Source organism: Xenopus laevis, chromosome 9_10L (genome assembly GCF_017654675.1).
Source record: "Xenopus laevis strain J_2021 chromosome 9_10L, Xenopus_laevis_v10.1, whole genome shotgun sequence".
NCBI classification, from domain to species: Eukaryota; Metazoa; Chordata; class Amphibia; order Anura; family Pipidae; genus Xenopus; species Xenopus laevis.
This window is the reverse complement of record NC_054387.1, coordinates 33,993,988-34,018,235: the sequence shown is the minus strand read 5'-3', so window position 1 is coordinate 34,018,235 and position 24,248 is coordinate 33,993,988. Positions and strand designations below refer to the sequence as shown.

The following is a 24,248-nucleotide window of genomic DNA, read 5'->3' as shown; positions in this document are numbered from 1 at the left end:
CTGTTAATGTAATGGCCCAAATGAATAAATGTCTAAGGATTGGAATGAAGGCAGCTCTAACCCATACTTTTAAGCAAGCATCTGACTCACCTACATAGAGAGGCTGATCATATGTCATATTGAGGTAGGTCTGAAGAGGAAATTTGCGGATTGCCCATGGCTGTATGTCCACCTTGAGCCTGGCCAGCTTGACATTCATCTCAGCCTTCACTTGGTGCCATTCATTATCATTGAGCTTAAAGGGAGACTTCACAGTAACATTTTCAATACCATTGCCGATATCATAGATGAAGGCTAGTTCTGTCGTTTCTACAAAACATTACACAATATAAACAGCAGATTAGAGAGCTATTAATGTCTTTTATTCCTCACAGTGCATTTATTTCCATACATTCTTGATATGCAATACAATTAAAGAATACAAATGCATTATCATAAATACAGTTAACTCTTCAGCAGAAATGTATTCTGTTCCCCACCCACTCACTGTTCAGCTCGATCCTTATAAAATTCCGGCATCTATACCACATATCCATCCAGAAAGTCTCATATCTCAAGTCCCACGTGTGCTGCAAGGGAAAGCCACATCTGTTCCCGGATGTCTCTAGGAACGTGCCAGATCGGGAGGTAGTCTTAAAGTAGAAGGAGATATCGATGCTGGTGTCTGGTTTGAAGGTTGGGAAAAGTAGACTTGCACCTTTCATAAACGTCACTGTGTTCCAGGTGTTTCCTGACAATGAGGCAGAAGATTTCATTGTAAGTCAATTGAACAGGTTACAGTGATCTCATTGTATAGTATGGCCTAACAGATCATTTTCATTCCCGGTAAGGACGATGTAAAAAAAAAAAGTATTTCTAGCCACCAAAAGCTCTGGTGCTGAGCATGAAGATAAAACTGACACACAATCTTTTAATACAGTTCTGTTCTTTCTATACCTCTTTTTTACCTCTCTTAATCTCTCCCTTCTTTCTATTTTAAGCCCCTTTCCAGTCTACATCCACTTTCTATCCAAATCCCCCTTTATCCTCAACCTTTTACTTTCTCTATTGCTCACTTCTTTTATTCTCCCTTATATATTTCCCCTTCTGTTTTCACTTTCTGCTCTCCTTCCTTCATCACTATCATTTACACTTTTGCCATGTTACTATTTTGCACTCTTCTTCCAATAACCTCTCTCTTCTATTACCCACAACCCTTTTCGTTCACGCTCTTTCATCTTCCTTTTCTCTTTTTATTGTCTGTTGACCATTCTAGTCATCTTCATATTTATTTGTTTTGCTCTTTGGTCTGTAATGCACATAAAGGACATTATCTTGGTTTACTAAGACCATCTCACCAAGTTGGGAGGAGCTTAAGAAAGGAAGCTTTACGGTGTTGGCTACTGCGGGCGACTAATCTCCCTAAATGCCTTCCTGCCGAATCACCGGCAGGATGGCATACAAATCGCTTCGGATTTCCAAAGTTGCCTCATGAGGCATCTTCGGAAATCCAAAGAGGTTCATAGGCTATTCCATTGCTGATTCTTATTCTTGCTGGCAGGAAGGCATTTCGGGGAGATTAGTCGCCCGCAGTAGAGAAGATTTGTCTCCCATTGTGCCACCACCCTAAAGTAGTCAATTTTCTGGTGCCGTATAAAGTATAGCTGTAGATCTTTACAAAGGACACAATGGAATCCCTAAAGATTCGAAGGCAGTTTCATTTAAAGGGGTTTACATTAACATATCTAAAGTATAGGGGAAGTTATTTGATCATAGGTTTTTGGTGTCTGTTTAAGAAAATAAGAGGCTACTGGTTATCTTAGGGGTATATTTATCAAAGAGTGAAGTTAATAGTGAAGTTCTGCCACTAGAGTGAAATGCCGCCACTCTCCATTCATTTCTATGGGATTTTTAAAGGCGTATTCATCAAAGGGTGAACTTTCACTTTCACCCATTGATAAATACGCCTTTCAAAATCCCATAGAAATGAATTGAGAGCTGCGGAATTTCACTCTAGTGGCGGAACTTCACTCTTTGATAAATTTACCCCTTAGTCTGATAGTCTATCTACAAATTGTGTATTTCCCCTTTATTAGATCATCCTTTATTTATAAAGCACTAACATAGGAGGCAGCAGTTTATACAGCACATTTAGACATTCGCATAGACATTAGACATACAGCACATTTAGACAGTCTGTGCAGTGAAGCCTTGACCTAATGTGTCTTCTATAGGCACATAAACACACTGAGGAAATCTGAAAACCTGTATAAAACAAAGCAACCACACGGTGAACATACAAACAATGTTAGAGTTGGAGACAAGCTCAAGAAACCAGCACTGGAAAGAAGCAGTCCATGCCATTGTGCCATCCATGTTTAACTACACAACAACAATAATAAAACACTTACTGTCTCCATAGCAGCGTAATGGTCCCACAGAAAACCAAGCTTCAGAGCTGGTCCTGTTAGTATCTCCCACGACTACTCGTGTGACCGGTAGGTGGTCACGAAACTTCAGCAGCCCTTTGTCATAATTCCTGACATCAAAAAGAACAGTGATTGGCCAGTAATAATATTTTGTTCTTTTTCCAGTTATTATCCAGTTGTTTCCACTATTTGCAGTGATTTTATTCTAGATGTGAACATGTATACAGGCAAATATAATCTCCATCAGACAATCTATGACAATATGGCAATGGTGCCTCCTCTTTTTCCTATGCTGAGTAAATATTCTGAGGCTCAGTCTATTTGTCAGAAACTTCCACATAAGTGTACACAACTGTAGATTATCTCTGCTATGAAATGTGTAATAAGACAATGCAAATACATGGAAGTTGTACAATTTAAGAGGACCTCTAAGTGAAGTAGATATCAGAGATTTTCTGTTGAAAATGTTTGTTGCCAAAGAGGGCCTACCTTCCAATTACAAAAGTATCATTGGCCAACTGGTGAGTGGACACCTATTCTGTGCTAGATTTTGCCACCCATAAAATAACTCACTGACCAAGGCACAGTGTCGAAAATTATAGAAGAGCTCTCTATATAACATTAGGAAACTGATGGGCTAGTGTAGGAGTTTAATAAATAGGGCATGTTAAATCGGTGGGCCACGATGGGCATGACTGGGACAGTTTATTGACTTGTATTTGCCTCAATGGAGCTTTGACTACTTGAATTTGTGTATGGTAGACACCCCTCTAATACTGCAAAAGAGACGTGGTAAACTAAAGCTTCCCAAAATAGGTCTTAAACCACAAACTGGGACAGAACTGCAAATATGATGCACAAGACCACCTGCAAAATGAACACAAGATACAAAGCTTTATATAAAATTGGTGAAACTACGACAGCCTAACCCTGTAGACAAATCTTTTATTTTTGTTACAAAGGAAAGTATATGGGGGTAATGTAATATAACTCACTCTCTTGCATTAGGAATACTGACTTTCTGCTTGTTTCTTCTTGCACCCATCTTGAGCAATGTCCATGTTTGTTGTGTACCTTTTTATATTGGTATGGGCCTTAAAAATGGTGCACTAAGGTATGGCACCCAAAAAAAAAAAGGATTGCGGGGGAGTGAAATCATGCTGTATATCTTCAAGGTGAAAAAATGTGATTGGAAAAAAAAACTATTATCAAACTTCCCATTGATTTCTATGGCATCTCAACATGCTTTAGTTGGAATGACTTCTATTTAATACATCTCAAAACCATGAAATAACTGCTCGCAAGTTTTTGCTCAGTTTTCTTGAATCTGAGCCTTAAAATCAAGTACCTGTATGATTAGTCGTATTCGTCTGGTAGCACACCCTTTGGAAAGATTACATGAAATCAAGCTCTTCTGATAGCCATGAATGACCTTTATACATTTTTCTACTGACAATTTAGATCACTGTTCTTTTGCCCATTGCTCCAGTTCTCCCAGATCTGATGGATGCCTTCTCCAACTGCAGTTTCTCCAGGAGTGTTCGGTGTGATTTAGAGCTGAACTTATTGCTGGCTGCTTTAGAACAGTCAAACGCTGAGTGATGCTGGGTTCAATATTGCATCTCATGATGCCAGTCATAAGGCTCTAGGTACCCAGATCCAGGAGTAGCAAAGCAACCCCAAAACATCAGCAAACCATGTTTTCTTTAAAGGCTCTACATGTAAACAAACAGATGTTGTCTTTAACAAAACGCTTTTATCTGTCCATGGGACATTCTCCTGGAGATGGTTTGTTCATGTCTGTTTTGGTGAATTCCAGTAGCGCTTAATGTTTCTCTGTCAGCAGTGGGGGTCTTCTTGGGTTGTATATGATAGAACCCCCTCTCCATTGAGTTTCAAACAAATGTTGACTGTTGCACTTTGTGCTTGAAGGCCGACTTGATTTGTCTGTCAAATGATCAAGATTCTTTCACCTTCATTAAAAAAGGGGTGGTTCAACTTTAAGTTAACTTATAGGGGCACATTTACTATTGGTCGAATATCAAGGGTTAATTAACCCTCGATATTCGACCATCGAAGTTAAATCCTTCGACTTCGAATATCGAAGTTGAAGGATTTACCGCAATTCGTTCAAATGAACAATAAAGGGAAAAATCGAACGATTATATCCTTCGAATCGAATGATTCAAAGGATTTTAATTCATCGATCAAGCGGTTTCCTTCTATCACAAATTGCCTAGAAAGCCTATGGGGACCTTCCCCATAGACTAACATTTGTGCTCGGTAGGTTTTAGGTGGCGAAGTAGGTGGTCGAAGTTTTTTTTAAAGAGACAGTACTTCGTCTATCGAATGGTCGAACAGTTGAACGATTTTTAGTTCAAATCGTTCGGGTCGAAGTAGCCAATTCAATGGTCGAAGTAGCCAAAAAAAACCTTCGAAATTCTACGTTTTTTTCCTTCTAATACTTCACTCGAGCTAAGTAAATGTGCCCCATAGTATGTTATAGAATGATATATAATTCTAAGCAACTTTTCAATTCTTCAGTCTTCATTTTTTCTTTGGTTTTCTAATTATTTCCTGTTTTACTTCTGTTTTTTCAGCTTTCGAATGGGGGTTCACTGACCCCATCTAAAAAGCAAATGCTTTGTAAGGCTGCAAATGTATTGTTATTGCTACTTTTTATTACTCATCCTTCTATTCCTGTTCATATTCCAGTCTCTTATTCAAATCAATGCATGGTTACTAAGGTAATTTGGACCGTAGCAACCACATTGCTAAAATTGAAAAATGGAGAGCTGCTTAAAAAAAAAATACTAAAAGTTAATGTAAAGTTGAACAACCCCTTTAAAATAATCAGTCTCTGGAACCTTTGATCCATTTCTCTTCTTGCATCTATATCCATTGAGCTTAGCTACAGTGCCATGGGCCTCAAAGATCTTGATGATTTTGCATACAGAGGACAGAGGAGAATAAAGGTCTGAACTGGTACATTATTTACAAGTGCAAACTTGACAATATTTTTGCCCACCGTTGTAGATACACACACGTGAAATATGAAATACACAAAGAAATAGAAGACAAGACAGCACATACCATGATGAGTAATCTGCATCACAGTTGCAGAAAAGCTTTGGATCGACACAGGCCTTGTCAATACCGCAGGCGCATCTCTGGATTCCCGGGCTCGATCCTCCCCAGTAGAAGTGTCTTTCATTATTTCTTCCCATCCAGAAACTGAATGGCAACCCATCTATTTCAAGCAAAATAAATAAAATGTCTTAAGCACTAAAGTTTACTGTGTTGCCTCAAATTGTAAGTTTAGCAAATAGGTATATATTGCTGCCTCTATTCATTACTGTGTGATAACTGCTTATTTTTAGCTTTTATTCCATGGGGTTTCAAACACTCGACAGCAATAAAATCAGACATCGCTGGGCACAGACTTCATGCTAGAACATCTCCAACAAACAGTGATATACAAAGCTGTCAACGGAATTAAAATCTAAAATCTATTTACCCCTTATTAAATGAAATAGTTGCCAGTACCTGTAATATAAATATATGTAGCGCACCCGTAAGTGTAGCTTTTACTGTGGATTAAGGCTATGTGTGACTAGGCCAAACTGCTTGCAGATGTGTCCTGGACCCCCAGTGTACACGTGCAACTCCCTGCAAACTCCCAGTATCTGGTGTAATCCGATGCAGCAGAAAATCAATCCAACACTGTTACTGTGCAATCAAACATAACTGATTTATTGGAAAAGGAAAATAGCAGAGGGATCAATCGTGCCATAGACTCTCCAGACTTAAACGGACAAGTTTTGATGCAAGTGTTACTACACGAACAATATTGAAAGGTTGTTACAACACACCACTCTCGGAGGATCTTCCTCTGGGTCTCATCCTCTCTCACTGGGTGATAAATCCCTCTTAGTGGGCAGTCCTAGCTAGGGATGCACCGAATCCAGGATTCGGTTTGGGATTCGGCCAGGATTCGGCCTTTTTCAGCAGGATTCGGATTCGGCTGAACCGAATCCGAATCCTAATTTGCATATGCAAATTAGGGGCGGGAGGGAAATTTCGTGAATTTTTGTCAGAAAACAAGGAAGTAAAAAATGTTTTCCCCTTCCGTCCCTAATTTGCATATGCATATGCAAATTAGGGTTCGGATTCGGTTCGGTATTCGGCCGAATCTTTCACCAAGGATTCGGGGGTTCGGCCGAATCCAAAAAAGTGGATTCGGTGCATCCCTAGTCCTAGCAGTCAGAAATTTCCCTTGGGGTCTTGTGTCTTGGCTTTGATCTGGTCCTCACCTTACCCTTTCTGGGATCTTGGATCTTGGCCCACTCTCTAGTCCTCAACTCACCCTTAGAACAAGTCCCTATGCTAGTGGCCCAAATGCCACGGGGTTCTAACCCCACTATTCCTCCTCGTTGGAGCGATGGCTGCTCACTACACAAAATAACTCACCTTTCACTCCTAGAGCGACTATAACACAGATAAATCCTCACACTAGCTGTACCTAATCTATGCAGAACCAGGTCCCTGGTCCTATAGTACCTCCCTGGGAGGCGCCCAGGGAGAAAAGGCCCAGAACCCCTATTCTCTTTTCTATTTATAAACTCCCCCATTGCCCTCTAGTGGTGGCTTACTTTAATTGCTCCACCCAAACCATAGGATCTCTACATATAGAATTCACTTTTTTGTATACTCATAAGCGATATATATAATCACAATGCCTAGTTTACATATGCATTATTGGACACAAGACCCTTATCCACAGAACCTAAGCATTCCAAATAACAGATCCAAAATTTCTATCAGTAAAAAAAAAAAAGCCTGGTTAGACGGCATTTGAAATGATTATTCTGCTCCTCTGCACTCACTTGGTGTATTAAGGAGCCGAGATCTGTAGCAAGAAAACTCGATTCTCTGCTCGCAGTATTCAGATCCATTGGCAAGTGCGGATACTTCTCCCCAAGATGCATTCAAGTAATTCACCTCTCCTAAGAACGGCTGGTCTGGGCTGGAGCCGATGACTTTCGTAGAATAGTATCGGTCATGATGCACAATAGTCCACGCTCTTTCCTCTGTTGGGGTTTGAGGGCAAAAAGAGATTCCAATCAGAATTTATATTCTCTTAATATAAGAAACATATTCAGGGTCGGACTGGGCTGGCGGGACACCGGGAAAAAACCCAGTGGGCCCCACCGACCCAGATCCACATGGCTTTGGACCATTTTTGGCATATTGCCCCTTTGATGGGAGGGATGAACCCTTTAATGGAGGAAACACCAATACCTGATATGGAGCAGTAAACATAGAATGGTTTCATTGGTCCACTGCCATCAGGATCTATGGTGTAATTGCCTGAATATTTGCCACTAACCCTGTAGGCATCACAGTTTTCTTTGAAGAGGGCTAAAAAAATAAATAAATAGAGTTAGGGAACTAGAGAAGCATGACATCAATATGGAATGAAATGAATACAAGCAATGCCCAATCTGTAAAATAATTTATCTTTGGGATATATATATAATCCACCTAAGGTCGGTCTTGCAAATAATATTAGTACCAAGCACTCTTTCTTTAAAGCAGACAGGAAGTCTAGAACATACAATGTTAATGTGAGATGTAGCACTTTTGCTTAAACAGTAACAGAGATGGAAGAGAAAAAATTTTAAAAAAATAAGAGAGTAAAATAAAAGTTAAAAAAAAGTACTCAATGGACAAGCCCCTACTAAAGCTATGGGGGCCATTTACATTTTTTTTTTTTTAAACAAGATACATTTCACTTTGTTTGATTCATTGTTTTAGTTCTGGATTTGGAGAGCTAAAGCCCAAATAAGTAAGTGCATATCAGTGTTACGTACACTTGTGACAGGTCTCTCCCTTGTAACCAGTCATGTCACAGTAGCAGAAGAAGTCATCCCAGGACTGGTAGCAACGCCCCCCATGCTCACACGGATTAGGTCTGCATCTGATTTTTTAGAAGGAAAAGAAATAATATTTCACTGAAAAAAAAATGTTGTGTTGTACTCCTTGTTTCACTTAACCACAAGCCATATCTGAGCCACCTGGAGGAAGTATTTTCTATATTTACTAAAGGGTTAGCAAAGTATTAAACTACTCTATTGCCGTGTCCCTTTAAATTCTCTGGGACAGTTTCATTAACAGTTTTAGCACTTTCTTCGGTGGGCATAGTTTGAAGCTGTTCTAGCTTATCCCAACAGGCCTTCAAGCTGATCTTTCTCCTTAAGTAGAAGGCACAAGGTCAGAGAAGCAAATGTACCATCAAAGAAGCAGCTAAGCTTAGTGCTGCACATTTGTTATAAGGTGAAGCATTTCCCAAGTATACCAGTTAATAAGGTGAAGCATTTCCCTAGTATACCAGTTAAGACAGGAAGGTACAATCTATGACCATAAGTATTTGGACGACTGTCCATTTAAGGTCTCATTTCAATATATGAAGTTGGTCCTACTTACACTTTACTTTTCCAGGAAGGTTTTCCACTATGTTGCAATATTGTTTTGTTTCCATTTATTATTATTATTCAGATTTTCGCTCAAATTATTTGTGTTTGTCCCCAATCCGATTAAATTTAGATTTTTTAATAATAAATAAGGTCCAATCGTCCAATTCTTTCAAAGGGAAAGGTACCTTGGGGCAGGTAGCGCTACCTGGGGACATAAGAGCTCTTGGGGAAGAGACATTGAACTGACCGGAGTGATTTTGCATTTATCCACCCGGTGTGAGACTGTGGCATTAAGAGACTGTGCCAGGGATTGATAGTCTACACAGGTTCCCCACAGTAAAAGCTATATTGTGTGATTTGCTTTTACAGTTACTAAATACAGTTTACATAAAGTTTTGTAAAATTTGTTTTATTGCAAACTGTGTGTGTTTTATTTTTCCTAGTGGAAATCCCCTGAGGTGTGCTCCTCAGTGTTCCCTAGGTGGAGGCACTGCACTGTAAATCCCAGTTCCCAGTACTTTTCATACACAAAAGGGACTTAGGGCCCTGGATTGCCAAGGGTTAATTATTTAAAGAGACAGTAATCAAATTAGGGTTACTGTATATAAATAAGGCCCTTGTAGGTTGCAAGCAGTGAAGCAAAATGTGTGCTTAAATGAAGACACATTTGGCCACATTATTTTTACAATGCTCTGCCAAGCTCTTAAATATTTGAGTTTTCTTTTTCTAAAAATGTTATATTTTTCTTTCCAGCATTTGCCAAATATGTAAATGCTGTTCTTACATGAACTTGTGGCCCATTGTTCCTGCGAGTGTAATGGGGTATATTTAGTGAATGTGGTGCATAGTTTTACCAGTGAGAACCTCTTGCAACATCTGTGGTTTTACATATTAGGTCACAACTAACAAACACCAAGTTCTCACCCTTACAATGAAATAAATCAAATCTTCCAAGATAAAACAAATATTATATTTTCATTATTTATTCAACAAAAATAAATTAAACGTGGAGAATCCCTCTTTATATTAATTTAATAATGAATTGTCCTTTTCCTATTCCAATATCAGTTAAGTGGTTAATGAGTCAGTTGTTAAAAGTCAGGTGACTTGATTATTATGAGGAAGTGCTAATATTTCTGTATAGAACAATGAACTTTGGCAGTTTGTGCTGGAGCATTCAGGATTTTGTTAAAACCAGGCCAAGGAGAAAGTCATCTGCATTGATCTGAGAACCAGCTGTTACTACTCGTCATTCTGAGAAAGATTATAAGGCGATTTTGCAAACAGTTTGAGGTCCATAATTATACATAGTGATAATTAATTAATTTGACTGTGCAGACTAATACAGACCATTGCTAGTCTACTTTAGAGTGGGAAAGTCAGCACCCAACGATCAGTGATACTCTATAAGGGCTCTGGAATTTAAAAATGGGCTCTTACTATGAGGACACTGGGAGCAACATAAATGGGAATGGAGATCAACATGTTGCTCACGAGTCATTGGTTGTTGATCACCGTTAGGGCTCTTACTCACGAGCGGTTGTAGCTGCGCTCCCCTGAGTTCTGTTTTTCTGCGTTCAGCCGCAGGGGAGCGCAGGAATAGACGCATTACTGTCACGATCGCCGCCCGGAGCAGGTCCAGGAGCTCCGGGCGGCGCGTCCTTCCCTGCCGGCGTCGCTCCCAAAATGGCGGCGCCCATGGCCGCCACGTGGGTAGCGGCGCCGGCGCGATGACGTCAGCGCGTCGATGTCGGCGCAAGGACGCCGATGACGTCAGAATGGCACCAAATTCAAATATAAAAGCCTTACCAAGACGCCAGAATGGCGCCCAAGTATAGGATTCATTCCTGTGAAGTTTCCTGGGTTTCCTGTCTGCTTTGCTGAAGACTTTTCTTGTTCCTGTTTGTTGCTGACCTCTTGCCTGGACTTTTGGACTTTGCTGATATTCTGCCTGCTTATGAACCCTTGCCTGGACTTTGGTTATTCTCCTGATTTACCCCTTGTTGGACACCGCGACCTTGACTCCCTTGTGGGCTTCCTCCTTGATCCTGACAACCTCCCTGGTGGGAGCATCCCGGCTCCCTGACATTATATTTGGGCCATGGATCCCACGAGGAAGCTCAGCCAGATTTCGGCAGGGCCTTTCGAGGTCTGCATACTCGCATGGAGGCGTATGAAGCTCGGCAAAATTATGTCGGACGCACGCTGGAGGCGATTTTGGAAAAGTTATCTATGCTGACGCCGACTACTCCAACGCCGACAACGCCCACGCTAGTTGCTGCCGACATGGCTACACAGTCCTCCACTTCTGGTCCACGTATTCCTGCACCGCCTCTCTACAGTGGCGACCCTCAAGCCTGTCGTGGTTTTGTGAATCAATGCCAGATTCAGTTCGCCCTGCAACCTGCGGAATTTAACTCTGAGCGTGCAAAGGTTGGTTTCGTGATCACTCGTCTGGCGGGGAAAGCGCTCGAGTGGGCATCTCCGCACTGGGAGAAGGAGTCTCCCTTAATTGACGATTCCAAAGCCTTCCTTCACGAATTCCGGACGGTGTTCGATGCTCCCGGTCGGGTGGCGACCGCTGCTTCTCGTCTGTTCCAGATCCGCCAAGGAAATCGCAGTGTAGCGGAATATGCCATTGAATTCCGTACCCTCGCTGCAGAGACTTGCTGGAACAATGATGCCTATCATGCTGCCTTCTACAATGGTCTCTCTATCCGCCTCAAGGATGACCTGGTCTCCCGTGAATTACCCACGCAGGTTGAAGACCTCATTGCTTTGTCTGTCAAGGTGGACACTCGTCAGAGAGAACATCAAGCTGATAGGGACAGAGTCAAGAAATTTCAACCCATGTTGGCTCCTCGCTTTCAAAGACCTTTATTACCTCCTACCTCCCAGCAGCCTTCTGTTATTCCTCCGGAGGAACCTATGCAAATCGGAAGAGCTCGTCTCTCTGAACAGGAGAAACTCCGGAGACGTACAGATTTGAAGACGCTTCCCTCCTTCTACAAGGAGTTCGCTGATGTCTTCTGTAAAAAGTCTGCAGAATTTCTCCCTCCTCATCGTCTCTACGATTGTCCAGTTGATCTCCTGCCTGGAACCATGCCTCCTAGAGGTCGCACTTATCCTCTCTCCCCAGCAGAGACCTCTGCCATGAAAGAATATATTCAAGAAAATCTACAGCGGGGGTTTATTCGCCCTTCCACTTCTCCTGCAGGGGCTGGATTCTTCTTCGTGGAGAAGAAGGATGGAGGCCTAGGTCCTTGTATTGACTACCGGGGTCTAAACAAAATCACCATTAAGAACCGGTATCCCTTGCCTCTGATCGCAGAACTTTTTGACCAACTGAAGGGGGCTAAAATCTTCTCTAAGTTGGATCTCCGTGGGGCGTACAACCTTATCCGCATCCGGGAAGGTGACGAATGGAAGACAGCATTCAACACTCGTGATGGGCACTACGAGTACCTCGTAATGCCCTTTGGTCTCTGCAATGCCCCCGCTGTCTTTCAGGAATTCGTGAACTACATTTTCCGGGATCTCTTGGGAAAGTTTGTGGTCGTATACCTAGACGACATCCTGATTTTCTCCAAGGACCTTGCAAGCCATCGCTCCCAGGTGAAGGAAGTACTCTCTCGTTTGAGGAAGAACTCTCTCTTTGCCAAGTTGGAGAAATGTGTCTTTGAAGTGTCCAAGATTCCTTTTCTGGGCTATATCATCTCCCCAGAGGGTTTTGAGATGGATCCTGTTAAAGTGTCCGCAATCCAAGAGTGGCCCCTTCCGCTGAGCACCAAGGCAATCCAGAGATTCATTGGTTTTGCCAATTACTACCGGCAATTCATAAAGGGATTCTCTTCTTGTATAGCTCCTATCCTGGCTCTCATCCGAAAAGGGGGTAAACCCAGCTCTTGGCCCCCATCTGCTATTAAAGCCTTTCAATCCTTGAAGGATGCCTTCACTTCCGCTTCGGTTCCTCGCCATCCTGATCCGGGGTTACCTTTCTTCATTGAGGTGGATGCTTCTGAAGTTGGAGCTGGAGCTATCTTGTCCCAAAGACATCCCTCTGATGGAAAGCTGCACCCATGTGCATATTTCTCTAAGAAGTTCTCGCCTGCTGAACATAACTATGATGTAGGAAATCGAGAACTTCTGGCTGTCAAGCTTGCCTTAGAAGAGTGGCGTCACCTCCTTGAAGGTTCTTTGATTCCAGTCACGATTTACACCGATCATAAGAATCTCGAATTCATTCAGTCTCTCAAGAGGCTGAATCCCAGACAGGCAAGGTGGTCTCTCTTCTTTTCTCGATTCAACTTTATCTTGACTTATCGCCCTGGCTCCAAGAATCGGAAGGCTGATGCTCTGTCGCGAAGTTTCTCTCCGGTGGATCGTTCTCCTGAAAGACAAGAGCCAATTATTCCTCCTGTCAAGATCATCGCTTCATTGTACCCTCTGTTTGCTGATCAAATCCTGGCTGGTCAATCCTCTGCCCCTCCTGATACCCCCATCGGAATGACTTTAGTACCTCCTGAGCTTCGTCTGCCTATCCTGCAACAGACTCATAGTTCCAAACAAGCGGGACATCCTGGTCCTGTTAAAACTCTTGAACTTTTACGGCGTCTAGTCTGGTGGCGGACAATCCGTAAAGATGTCAAAGACTTTGTTTCTGCCTGTACTGTTTGTGCCACTTCCAAGTCCAGCCATTCTCGCCCCAGTGGGTTACTACAACCGTTGCCTGTTCCCTCTCGTCCTTGGACGCATTTGGCAATGGACTTCATTGTTGAACTTCCTCCCTCCAGTGGGAACACCGTGATCTGGGTTGTCATTGACCGCTTCAGCAAGATGGCCCACTTCATCCCTCTATGGAAGCTTCCATCTGCAGTGGAGTTGTCACAGTTGTTCATCCAGTTCATTTTCCGCCTGCATGGCTTCCCGGCTGAGATCGTTTCTGACAGAGGGTCCCAATTCACGGCAAAGTTCTGGCGTTCCCTGTGCAAAGATCTGGGTATTAATCTTCAGTTCTCCTCAGCTTATCATCCTCAGACAAATGGAGCGGCTGAGCGAATGAACCAAGCCTTGGAACAGTTCTTGAGGAACCACGTTTCCCTTTGTCAAGATGATTGGTCTGATCTCCTCCCGTGGGCGGAATTTGCTCATAACAATGCCTGCCACACTTCCACTGGAAGGTCCCCATTTATGTCGGTGTATGGTCAACATCCTCAAGCCTTCCCACAAGACTTTGTGTTGTCTGATGTTCCGGCCGCTGATGACCATGCAGCCCACATGTCTGCTGTTTGGGCTGCAACCAAGTCAAACCTGGAGAAGAGTGCTCTGGTTCATAAGATGTTTGCAGATCGTAGACGTAGACCCTCTCCTCCCTACAAGGTCGGTGATAAAGTCTGGTTGTCTTCCAGGAACATTCGGTTGAAGGTACCATCTCCTAAGTTGGGTCCGAGGTTCGTAGGTCCATTCTCCGTCTCGGAGGTGATCAATCCTGTGGCTGTCAGACTTCAGCTTCCCCCTGAAATGCGAATTCCCAATGTGTTTCATGTCTCCTTGGTGAAACCCGCTACCTCCAACTGCTTTTCCGTTGTCCAGCCTTCCCCTCCTACTATCTCTGTGGATGGTCAACAAGAATATGAGGTGGAGAAGATCCTTGACTCCAGAATCTCCAGGGGCTCTCTTCGGTACCTCATCAAGTGGAAGGGCTTTGGCCCTGAAGAATGCTCCTGGGAAGGACGCTCTGATGTCCATGCTCCTCGTCTGGTGAGGGAGTTCCACTCCAAATTTCCCCAGAAGCCAAGTCCTGGTGGTCCGGAGGCCCCCCGTGAGGGGGGGGGTACTGTCACGATCGCCGGCCGGAGCAGGTCCAGGAGCTCCGGGCGGCGCGTCCTTCCCTGCCGGCGTCGCTCCCAAAATGGCGGCGCCCATGGCTGCCACGTGGGTAGCGGCGCCGGCGCGATGACGTCGGCGCAAGGACGCCGATGACTTCAGAATGGCGCCAAATTCAAATATAAAATCCTTACCAAGACGCCAGAATGGCGCCCAAGTATAGGATTCATTCCTGTGAAGTTTCCTGGGTTTCCTGTCTGCTTTGCTGAAGACTTTTCTTGTTCCTGTTTGTTGCTGACCTCTTGCCTGGACTTTTGGACTTTGCTGATATTCTGCCTGCCTATGAACCCTTGCCTGGACTTTGGTTATTCTCCTGATTTACCCCTTGTTGGACACCGCGACCTTGACTCCCTTGTGGGCTTCCTCCTTGATCCTGACAACCTCCCTGGTGGGAGCATCCCGGCTCCCTGACAATTACATTTTTTCCAATGGGGCTGTACTCACACAGGCGCGTGTAGGCGCCGAACGTGGGTTGAGTCGCAACATGCTTCATTTTTCCTGCGTTCGGCGCCTGCACGCGCCTGTGTGCTCCCCTTTGGCTGAACGCAGAAAAACGGAACGCAGGGGAGCGCAGCTACAACCGCTCGTGAGTAAGAGCCCTAACGGTGATCACCAACCAATGACTCGTGAGCAACATGTTGATCTCCATTCCCATTTATGTTGCTCCCAGTGTCCTCATAGTAAGAGCCCATTTTTAAATTGCTGGCTTACATTAAAGTTTTGGAGGCATAAAGACACAGGTTAACTCCAACACAGCCTCCTAGCAGTCTACATGGGGCTATCTATTAGTCTATCACAGATCTTATTTGGCATCCTCAAGGAATATTTTCTTGCTTGCCAACCACTTTTTCATTCAATTGTGGCTCACAGGTAAAAAAGGTTGGGGATCCCTACTGTATAATTTTCTGAGCAATCTAGGGATATAAAGACAGCACGGTACATGGTACTACTACCAGAATAAACAAGTAAGGGTTTCAGGAAACAAGTAAGGGTTTCAGGAAAATAATTATTCTTGTCTACTTTTCACCCTGCTGTGGAAAATGTGAGAGCATGCACACATGATCATATATTTGCTCTTCATTAACTACCTATCAGCAATGGCGCAAACGTTGAACATGACCTCAGAGAACCTCCCGAGCAACCCCAGCTGCATGCGATGTAAGTCCACCGGCTGCCCATCAACATTGATCATCTGCATGCAGCCATGGAACGCCGTCTGGTTTGAGTAGCAGCCAGATCCTGCTGCAGGTTTTGGGCAACCTGCAAAATACATTATCACATTCAGCGATAATAAGTGATACAGATAGTTAACTTAATTTAACTTAGAATCCAATCATTTGATTCACATCATAGAATCGGAATAAAGGCTGACAGATGTTCCCAAAATCATAATAAAGGAGACTTAAAGGGGGATGGTTTAGAATGTTATAGAATGGCTAATTCTAAGCAACTGGCCTTCATTTTTCTTTTTTTACAGCTTTTGAATTATTTGCCTTTTTTTTCTGACTCTTTCCAGCTTTCAAATGAGGGTCACTGACCATATCTAAAAACAAATGTTCTGTAAGGCTACAAATGTATTGGTATTGATACTTTTTGTAACTCGCTGTTTTATTCATTCCAGTATTCCCCTATTCATATTCCAGTCTCTTAGTCAAATGGTTGCTAGGGTAATGTGGACCTTAGCAACAAGATTGCTGAAACTGCAAATTGGAGAGCTGCAGAATGAAAAGCTAAATAGCTCAAAATCCACAAATAATAAAAAATGAAAACCAATGGTAAATCGTCTCAGAATATCACTCTCTACATCATATGAAAAATTTATCTAAAGGTAAACCACCCCTTTAATTAAATAACAATGAAAAGAGACAGACAGGAGTTTCTAGTATCTAATGCTACCATTTTGCCAAATGAACAATCCTACTACATATATCTTGATTTTACACCATTAGTGATCACACTTGCAAATGTGGATTAAGGGTCAGGTAAAGCAATGATGCGTCCCATTCATCACTGTAAAAAATAGATGAGCTCAGATACGCAATCCAAGTTCATCAGATCTTGATCATTCAATGGCATTATCCCTCTATAACAGGAAAGGACATTTCCCTTAAAGTTGCCACAAAATGACAAGAATGTAATTGTACCCAGTAGAATTAAGGTTTACTTACACTGGAACCCGGGATCCTATCCCAAACTCTACACAATTTTGTAGGCTTAGCATTAGGTTCCGGATGAAAAGTTCTTGTGCTTGCCTGTACCTTTTTTGTTAGCCTTTGTGGCCTAACTACTTTACTTCCTGTTTCCCGGAGCATCTCAAGCATGGCATCCTATGCCCTAAATCCCCTAGCTCTTCAGTATAACCCCCTATAACTATAAGGGTCAAAAATCCTCAAGTTTGATAAGTTAAAAGTAATAGGTGGTTTCTTTCTCTGGAGACAATCTTCAAAAATTGTAGATGCAAAAATAGCACACAAACATAACGTTGAATAATATAAGGAAAAGTGCACCTATTGCAGAAAACCAACCATAATAAAGGTGTTGGGTTAAAGACCTAAAAGTGCAATGGCACATTAATGTCCATACATTATCTATTTGCAATTTGTTCCCTTAGGTCTCAACATAACTATTAATCCTGATGTATTTTTTAATTTTTATTATTATTATTATTTATTTATTTGCACTTTTTGATATCATGGTTGTTGATGGGAGATTGCATGGTTACGGTAAGAAATGGGTACGACTTGAATAGTAAATTACACTAATCAGAAGAAGTGTCTGGATATTTTTGGAGATCCAGTGTATAAAAATATAAGAGGGGCTATTAATGCAACTGGTAAGGAACATTTCCAAGAACTTAATGTACATTAAGAAGACATTATTTAATAAGACTTATACAGATAGAAGTACATAAATAATGACAATAATTTAAATACCTGTACTTGCAGTTGTACCTACCCCCAAAGTAGTAGGTGTCTCCTGTTCTCAGCTGAAACTCATAGTTCACCTTAAACTCTGCTCCTTCATCTTCATCTATGATAACAACAGCAGCATTCTCTCTGGCCACTAATGAGACTGAATGCCAGAAACCATCATTCAGCCGGTATCCTGGAGAAATAGAATGGCTCTGAGGCTGATTTCTAATACTCTTATGCATTCATTTCTTACATAGCCATTTAAGCTCAATTAATGTTCCCCGTTTTTGCTTTTGAATAGCCTTTCCATGTACGTATGGGTCAGTATCTCATAGAAGTTGTTAAACTTGTTTGTACTAAAATGTATAACGTAAGTGAAATATCATAATTAGAGTTAGCTTTCTTCAAAGGAACAATCATTTATCACCATATTGGTTTACAAAGGCACAGGTTTATCAGTTGGGATAATTTTTCAACACCAGGCAAATTTGTATCTGGACAGTAACACATGGCAATGAATAATTTGATTGTATTGTGTGTGTATTGTTTATTATGGGTTACTGCTTAGAGGCAGAGTTGCTCAGTTTTGCTGAAAGAACACAAATATGTAAAGAATAATGGAAGCCCTTAAAGTAGAAAAAAATAATAATTTGCCAGTAATTTATACACTTTTAAATATAGATGGAAATTGCTCAAAAAACTTTTGCTTTGGGCTCATTTTTGGAAAATTTCTGCAAAAACCCTAGTAGTCCCGCCCATCTGTTCCACTTTCTACTGCCTACTTTCCCAGGGCCTGCAGGGGAGCCGGAACTCAGCACACTGCACTGTAGGATAGGAATAAATCAGCAGCTAGGCTGACCTGAAAGGGAACTGAAGCCTTTCTTTAGTTGTGTGACTGAAGCCTGTGATTGGCTATTCTTCACAATGCTATTTACCCGCATCAAGCGCGTGTAGAGGCATGAAACACGTACGTGCAGAGGTGAGCTCCGCCCACTCCGTCCCATTTGAAACATGGACAGGGACCTAGCAGTTCTATAGGAAGGTCCAATAAAGAGGCCATTCTCGATGATTGTATTCATTTGTAGCTCAGAGTAAAACCAGCACCATATATTATTCTTTATTGTATACATTAGGGTTTTTTTTTATCTATCCTATATGTATCCTTTAAAGATAGCAGAAGTAACAGTAATCAGAAGTTCAAAGACCATAGACAGAACCAATATAGTATATTTTATTATAAAACACACATTTCCGTGAATGTTGGTACACACAAGTGACATCACTAAGCCTCAAATGACTTTGCAAAGTTATACATTTATATATATACTACTTACCTGCAGCAAATACCAGCTTCTTTGTGTGTGGCTGGGAGATTGACACATTAATCTGCCCTTCACTCAATGCCATTTCCAGAGAACCCAAGTTACCAGTAAAACTGGTGTAAAGCAGTAGTCCAACTGTGTCCCATGTTCGAAATTTAAAGCTCACCATCATCTTCGGGTTGGCAGGGACACCCGGAATCAGAAGGTAGTTGTTGATACCGGAAAAGGTCACTGGAACGTAGGGCATCTCAATACAGGAGAATTTGACCTTCCCCTGTGTGCAAGGGAAAGATGCTCTTTAGATGAAGTGAAGTGGGTTTTTTGAATGAGAAATTCATAGTGCTTTTAGACAAATCAAGATCATGACAACTGACCATATAAAATAATATGCATCTGTATAATTGTTGCCAAAGCCCATTCTCTCTTGCACCCAAAAATATAATGGTTGAGTGGAATGCTACTTTAAAAACGAGTCCATTCACAGTAGTGCACTATTACACCAGAATACAAGTGGCTAAAAAGATGTACGCCTTTGAAATTCTAAATTTGCTTTCCTTGTACTGGCTCTGCAACCCCTTTTTGAAAATGGATTATAAACAACACAGCAGAAGGGCTATGAGATGTCATAATGAAGCTTGTGGTCAGCCTGCCCCAGAAACAAAGAATGCTGCAGGTACAGTGGCCCTTTAAAGGGAAGCTAAAATAATATAGACTTAAAGGTGGAAGATGCCAATAGTAGGTGGCATGGGCTTTTTGGTGTCACATAAGCCACAGACCAATATGTAATTATAGACTTAAAGGGCATGTAAAGACAAAAAAATAAAATCCAATTTTTACTTTCTTTAATGAAAAAGAAACCTATCTCAAATATACTTTAATAAAAAATGTGGACCGTTTTTATGAGAAACCTAACTGTATGCAATGAAATTCTCCCTCCATTTACTGCTGTGGATAGGAATTGTCAGATGGTCCCTAACTGCTCTGCAGGGAAACAATCACTTATGAACAGCCCCCGCCTTACTTCCCAGCCATGCAGAACTCAAGCAGCTTTGTTTGTTTCCAAGTAGAGCAGATTATTTTGCTGCAGCCACTGGTTCTGCAGAGTTGGAGAAAGTTTGTATTAAACAATACAAAAACTATAAAATCCACATTAGATTACATGACAACACAGCACCCAATGCAGTCTGCATATTCTGATTATTAATCAGTCTTGTTGTATCGGCTTCTGGCAGATATTGTTTGACTTGAGCTGTTTTGATCATTTATGATGATCCCTAAGCAGCCCAGACCACACTGAGCATGTGCACAGTCTTGGTCTTGCAAAGATGTTTAACAAAGTTACAAGATGGTGATCCCCTGTGGCCAACTTTGAAAGCATAAATCATTTGTTTGATTAGGCTTGTGGTGCAGTAAGTTCATGTTTATTTTTAGTATACAAAATACAGCACTTCATTTTTCTATTTCAGACTTTACTTCCCCTTTAATACAACCCTACACAATAAGGCAGCCACATAACCAATTTTAATGTACTTTAGTTAAAGAAACACCATAGGGACAAAGCATGGGTTGCAACAGACCCTAGTTTAAGATATTCATACAAAAATATATCCAAATAGTTTTGGAGTCAGCATGCTCACCACAAAGGCTATTGAGGATTTCTTCCTGCGTGCCAGGTCAGCAATGTTAGTGCCATTGAAGAGAATATTTTCCATGCAGCCTCTAAAGTTTTGCTTATGGGAGATGCTTTTTTCTTGATAAACCATCCCAGCAAAAAATATCTGCAAGCAGAAAAGAATAAATATGATGATGCATTTCCATATGCTCTCAATAATTCATACAGTGCACGAAAAGTGTATAGCTGATCCAGGGGGAGCCACAAAACAGCTATTGGAATCTAGAGGAGGCTGAAATTATTGTGATGTGAAGATACAAACGGCTGCTCTATGGAGAAAGACTTGTAGCAGTTGGCCTCTTGTTTGGTGGGATGAATCAGTATTATTAATATAATTAGTTATTCTAACCTATTCATAGTACTTTACAAATTAATTGGAAATGATAACTTCTCCAATGAACAGCAAGTGCCATATCTCATAAATGTAATTGGCTGCTCAGCTCTGGACTTCGTTTAGTTCCATAATTTCCTATGACCATTTATAATGAAATTATGAAACAAAACTAATGTCTCTTGAGTAAACTGCTGGCCAAAATGTACATGCGAGCAAGCTGTCATTTTTTTGCAGCTGCCTTGTATTTAAATATGAAAAACATCACCACATGATCACCATGCATCGCTGCATAGAATTCTGCATACAGTATTTATAAAGCTGTGTAATGAATTCTGGCATAAGGCTGCACTAAGCGATTTGAATCTCCCAGCCAGCATGTAACAGATGGTACTGTATTTTCTGCTTCAATATCCTAGCTATGAAGATTAGAATTTAAGCAACCTGTAAATATCATCCACCTATGCACATGAATCTTTCTTAAAGGAGAACTAAACCCCCTTGCTAATAAAACCCCTCCATAGTCCCCCACCCTGTTCCCCCCTTCACAGGTGTTCAGTAAATGCCCCAAAGCCTATAATTACCCCTCATTGCAGAGTCAGCACAGCGGATCTGAGGGGGGCCATCTTCAGCTCTTCGGTAATCTTCGTTAAAGGAGAACTAAACCCTAAAGTTGAAAAAACCCTACGCCTGCTACCCTACATAGACCCCCCAGCCTAAGTGTTACCCTCGGGCAAATGCCCCTTCTTACCCCTCGATGCAGATTCAGGCTTCGGAGTGCACAGGCTCCATCTTCAACTGATTCAGTAATCTTTGGAATAAGTCCAGCTCTTTGGCACTTATTGTGAGTTTCAAGCGCATGCGCAGTTGTTGCGAAACTGAAAATTGCTCCAACTGAGCATGCTTCTCCATGCCGGTCTCATTCCGAAGATTCCCAAAGAGAAGAAGGTGGCACCCGTGAACTCTGCCCAGGGTAACACTTTGGCAGGAGGGAGGGGGGTCTATGTAGGGTAGGGGTTTTTTAATGTTAGGGTTGAATTCTCCTTTAAAGGAAAACTATACCCCCCAAACAATGTAGGTCTCTATAGAAAGATATTGCATAAAACAGCTCATATGTAAAACCCTGCTTCATGTAAATGAACCATTATCATAATAATATACTTTTCTAGTAGTATGTGCCATTGGGTAATCATAAATAGAAAATTGCCATTTTAAAAAATAAGGGCTGTTAACATTAACAGACAGAGTTGTGTCTTTTGCATCCACACTTCTTCCTGTTACAGTAAGAGTTGTAGTATTTCTGGTCAGGTGATCTCTGAGGCAGCACACAGACCATCACGGAATGGTGGCTCAAGGCAAGAGATGTAAAAGGGCAATATTTACTTAAATATATATTCCAGTTTGGTAAGATTCTTTAATATGCCACTTAATATGATATGAACTATCTGTCGCTTAAGTGTTCATTTTGGGGGTATAGTTTTCCTTTAAGTAAGCGCCGCATGCGCAGTTGCAGCAGTCCTCTGCTTCGTGATAACTGTGCATGCCACGAAAATTACCAAAGCACCGGAAGAAGGCCCGATTACCAAAGCGCCGGAAGATGGTGCCCGTGAGCTCCACTGCGCTGACTTTGCAACGAGGGGTAATTATAGGCTTAGGGGCATTTACTGATGTGCAGAGGGAGCAGGGTGGAGGGACTATGGAGGGTAGGGGTTTTTATAAGCAAGGGGGTTTAGTTCTGTATCATCACAGCTTAGTATATAGGTAAAACAATAGGACTCTAATGAGAGGCATGATGTTTAGAAATACGCTGATCACAATATCACACTGGGGCTTGTATATATTATTTAACTGGTTGGCCTGATGATGAGTGAGGAAACTTTCGCTTATATATAGATATCCAGCACATCTTGGCAAGTGAAGAAAGCTAAACTTAATAGCAAAACTTGTTAAATTAATGCTAGGAATCCAGGCTGCTGTATTTCCATAAAGGAAAGCAGCCTGAACCCCAGTGCTGCTTAATAAACCTGTATTTTAGATCATGTTTTTCCCCCAGCATTCTAGGGGGGCATCTCAATGGTCTTTAAAGGTCAGTGTTCTATCATAATAACAACTTCCAAGTGGTAAATACCCTTTATAGTCACTATATATCACACTCCAGCAGTTTAATACTCTTTCAGTGACTAAGACATGGCAAAGCTGGATGTGAAAAGGTCTATATGAACGCAGCCATGTGAGCTGAGTCTGTACTATCTGGTACTTGACTTTGTAGTTACCTAGTAAATGAGGCTGAATAAAATAGATGCACAACAGCTTCTACCCTCCATGCTAAAAAAAAATAAACAACCTCCTTCTTCCATACGTCCCTTTTTTTCCTAAACACCATCCTCTTATGAGAAAGACCTTCCGAATAAGGATGCTGGTGACATTTAATTTCTAACATCATTAGCAGCTTAGGAACCTATGTAAACATCAACCTATGTAACAATGTTAATGCATGCACATGTTCTACTCAAAGATAAATCAAATAAATGAAAAACATAGTTTTGCATCTTAGCACTAGACGTCAATCAACCTCAGTTTCCAGGTCCAGTTGGTCAAAGTCTCCCTTTAATTTAACTCTTTTTGTTTCTCCGTCCAAAGTTATGTTAAGGTCACGACCTTGCCGTTCAATATAGACAGAATGCCAGTGCTGATCATCCAGAAGGCTTCCTAGCTTCACAACTGTGTGACTGTCTACTGGGTGTATGGGACTGTTGCCTGTTGTCAGGGAAGAGGAGAAAAAAAGGCAGATTAACAATTGGTTGACAGGATTTCAAATCAAGATCTAATTTAAAGGAGAACTAAAGCTTAACTAAATGTTGTACATTATGTTTTGGGCTTCTGTACCAGCCTAAGGTAACCACAGCCCTTTAGCAGGGAAGATTTGTGTCTCCAAAGATGCCCCAGTAGCTCCCCATCTTCTTTTCTGCTGATTTACTGCACATGCTCTGTGCTGCTGTCACTTACTGAGCTTAGGAACCAACTCACAATATACAGTACACATAGGGGCAAATTCACTAAGCACCGAACGCTAGCGTCAATTCGCTAGTGTCGGGCATTTTCGTTACTTCGCAAATTCACTAACGGACGCTGGCGTAATTTTGCTAGTGTAACTTCGCACCCTTACGCCTGGCGAATTTGCGCAACGAACGAAACTACGCAAATTCACTAACACGCGCATTGTTCTGAATGCCACCTTTTA

General features: G+C 41.7%; 1 protein-coding gene across 1 annotated transcript in view; it reads right to left on the bottom strand.

Moving 5' to 3' along the window:
- cntnap1.L (contactin associated protein 1 L homeolog) overlaps nucleotides 1-24,248 on the bottom strand; it is a 53,904-nt gene that overhangs the window by 7,661 nt on the left and 21,995 nt on the right. The window contains exons 6-17 of the mRNA XM_018235144.2: nucleotides 23,580-23,764; nucleotides 20,642-20,782; nucleotides 19,017-19,278; nucleotides 17,726-17,875; nucleotides 15,859-16,030; nucleotides 8,282-8,388; nucleotides 7,710-7,829; nucleotides 7,295-7,498; nucleotides 5,502-5,658; nucleotides 2,391-2,518; nucleotides 488-730; nucleotides 91-309 (exon numbers count right to left, since the gene is read on the bottom strand). Of these exons, the coding sequence (XP_018090633.1) occupies nucleotides 91-309; nucleotides 488-730; nucleotides 2,391-2,518; nucleotides 5,502-5,658; nucleotides 7,295-7,498; nucleotides 7,710-7,829; nucleotides 8,282-8,388; nucleotides 15,859-16,030; nucleotides 17,726-17,875; nucleotides 19,017-19,278; nucleotides 20,642-20,782; nucleotides 23,580-23,764 (2,088 nt within the window). The remainder of the gene's footprint in view (nucleotides 1-90; nucleotides 310-487; nucleotides 731-2,390; nucleotides 2,519-5,501; nucleotides 5,659-7,294; nucleotides 7,499-7,709; nucleotides 7,830-8,281; nucleotides 8,389-15,858; nucleotides 16,031-17,725; nucleotides 17,876-19,016; nucleotides 19,279-20,641; nucleotides 20,783-23,579; nucleotides 23,765-24,248) is intronic.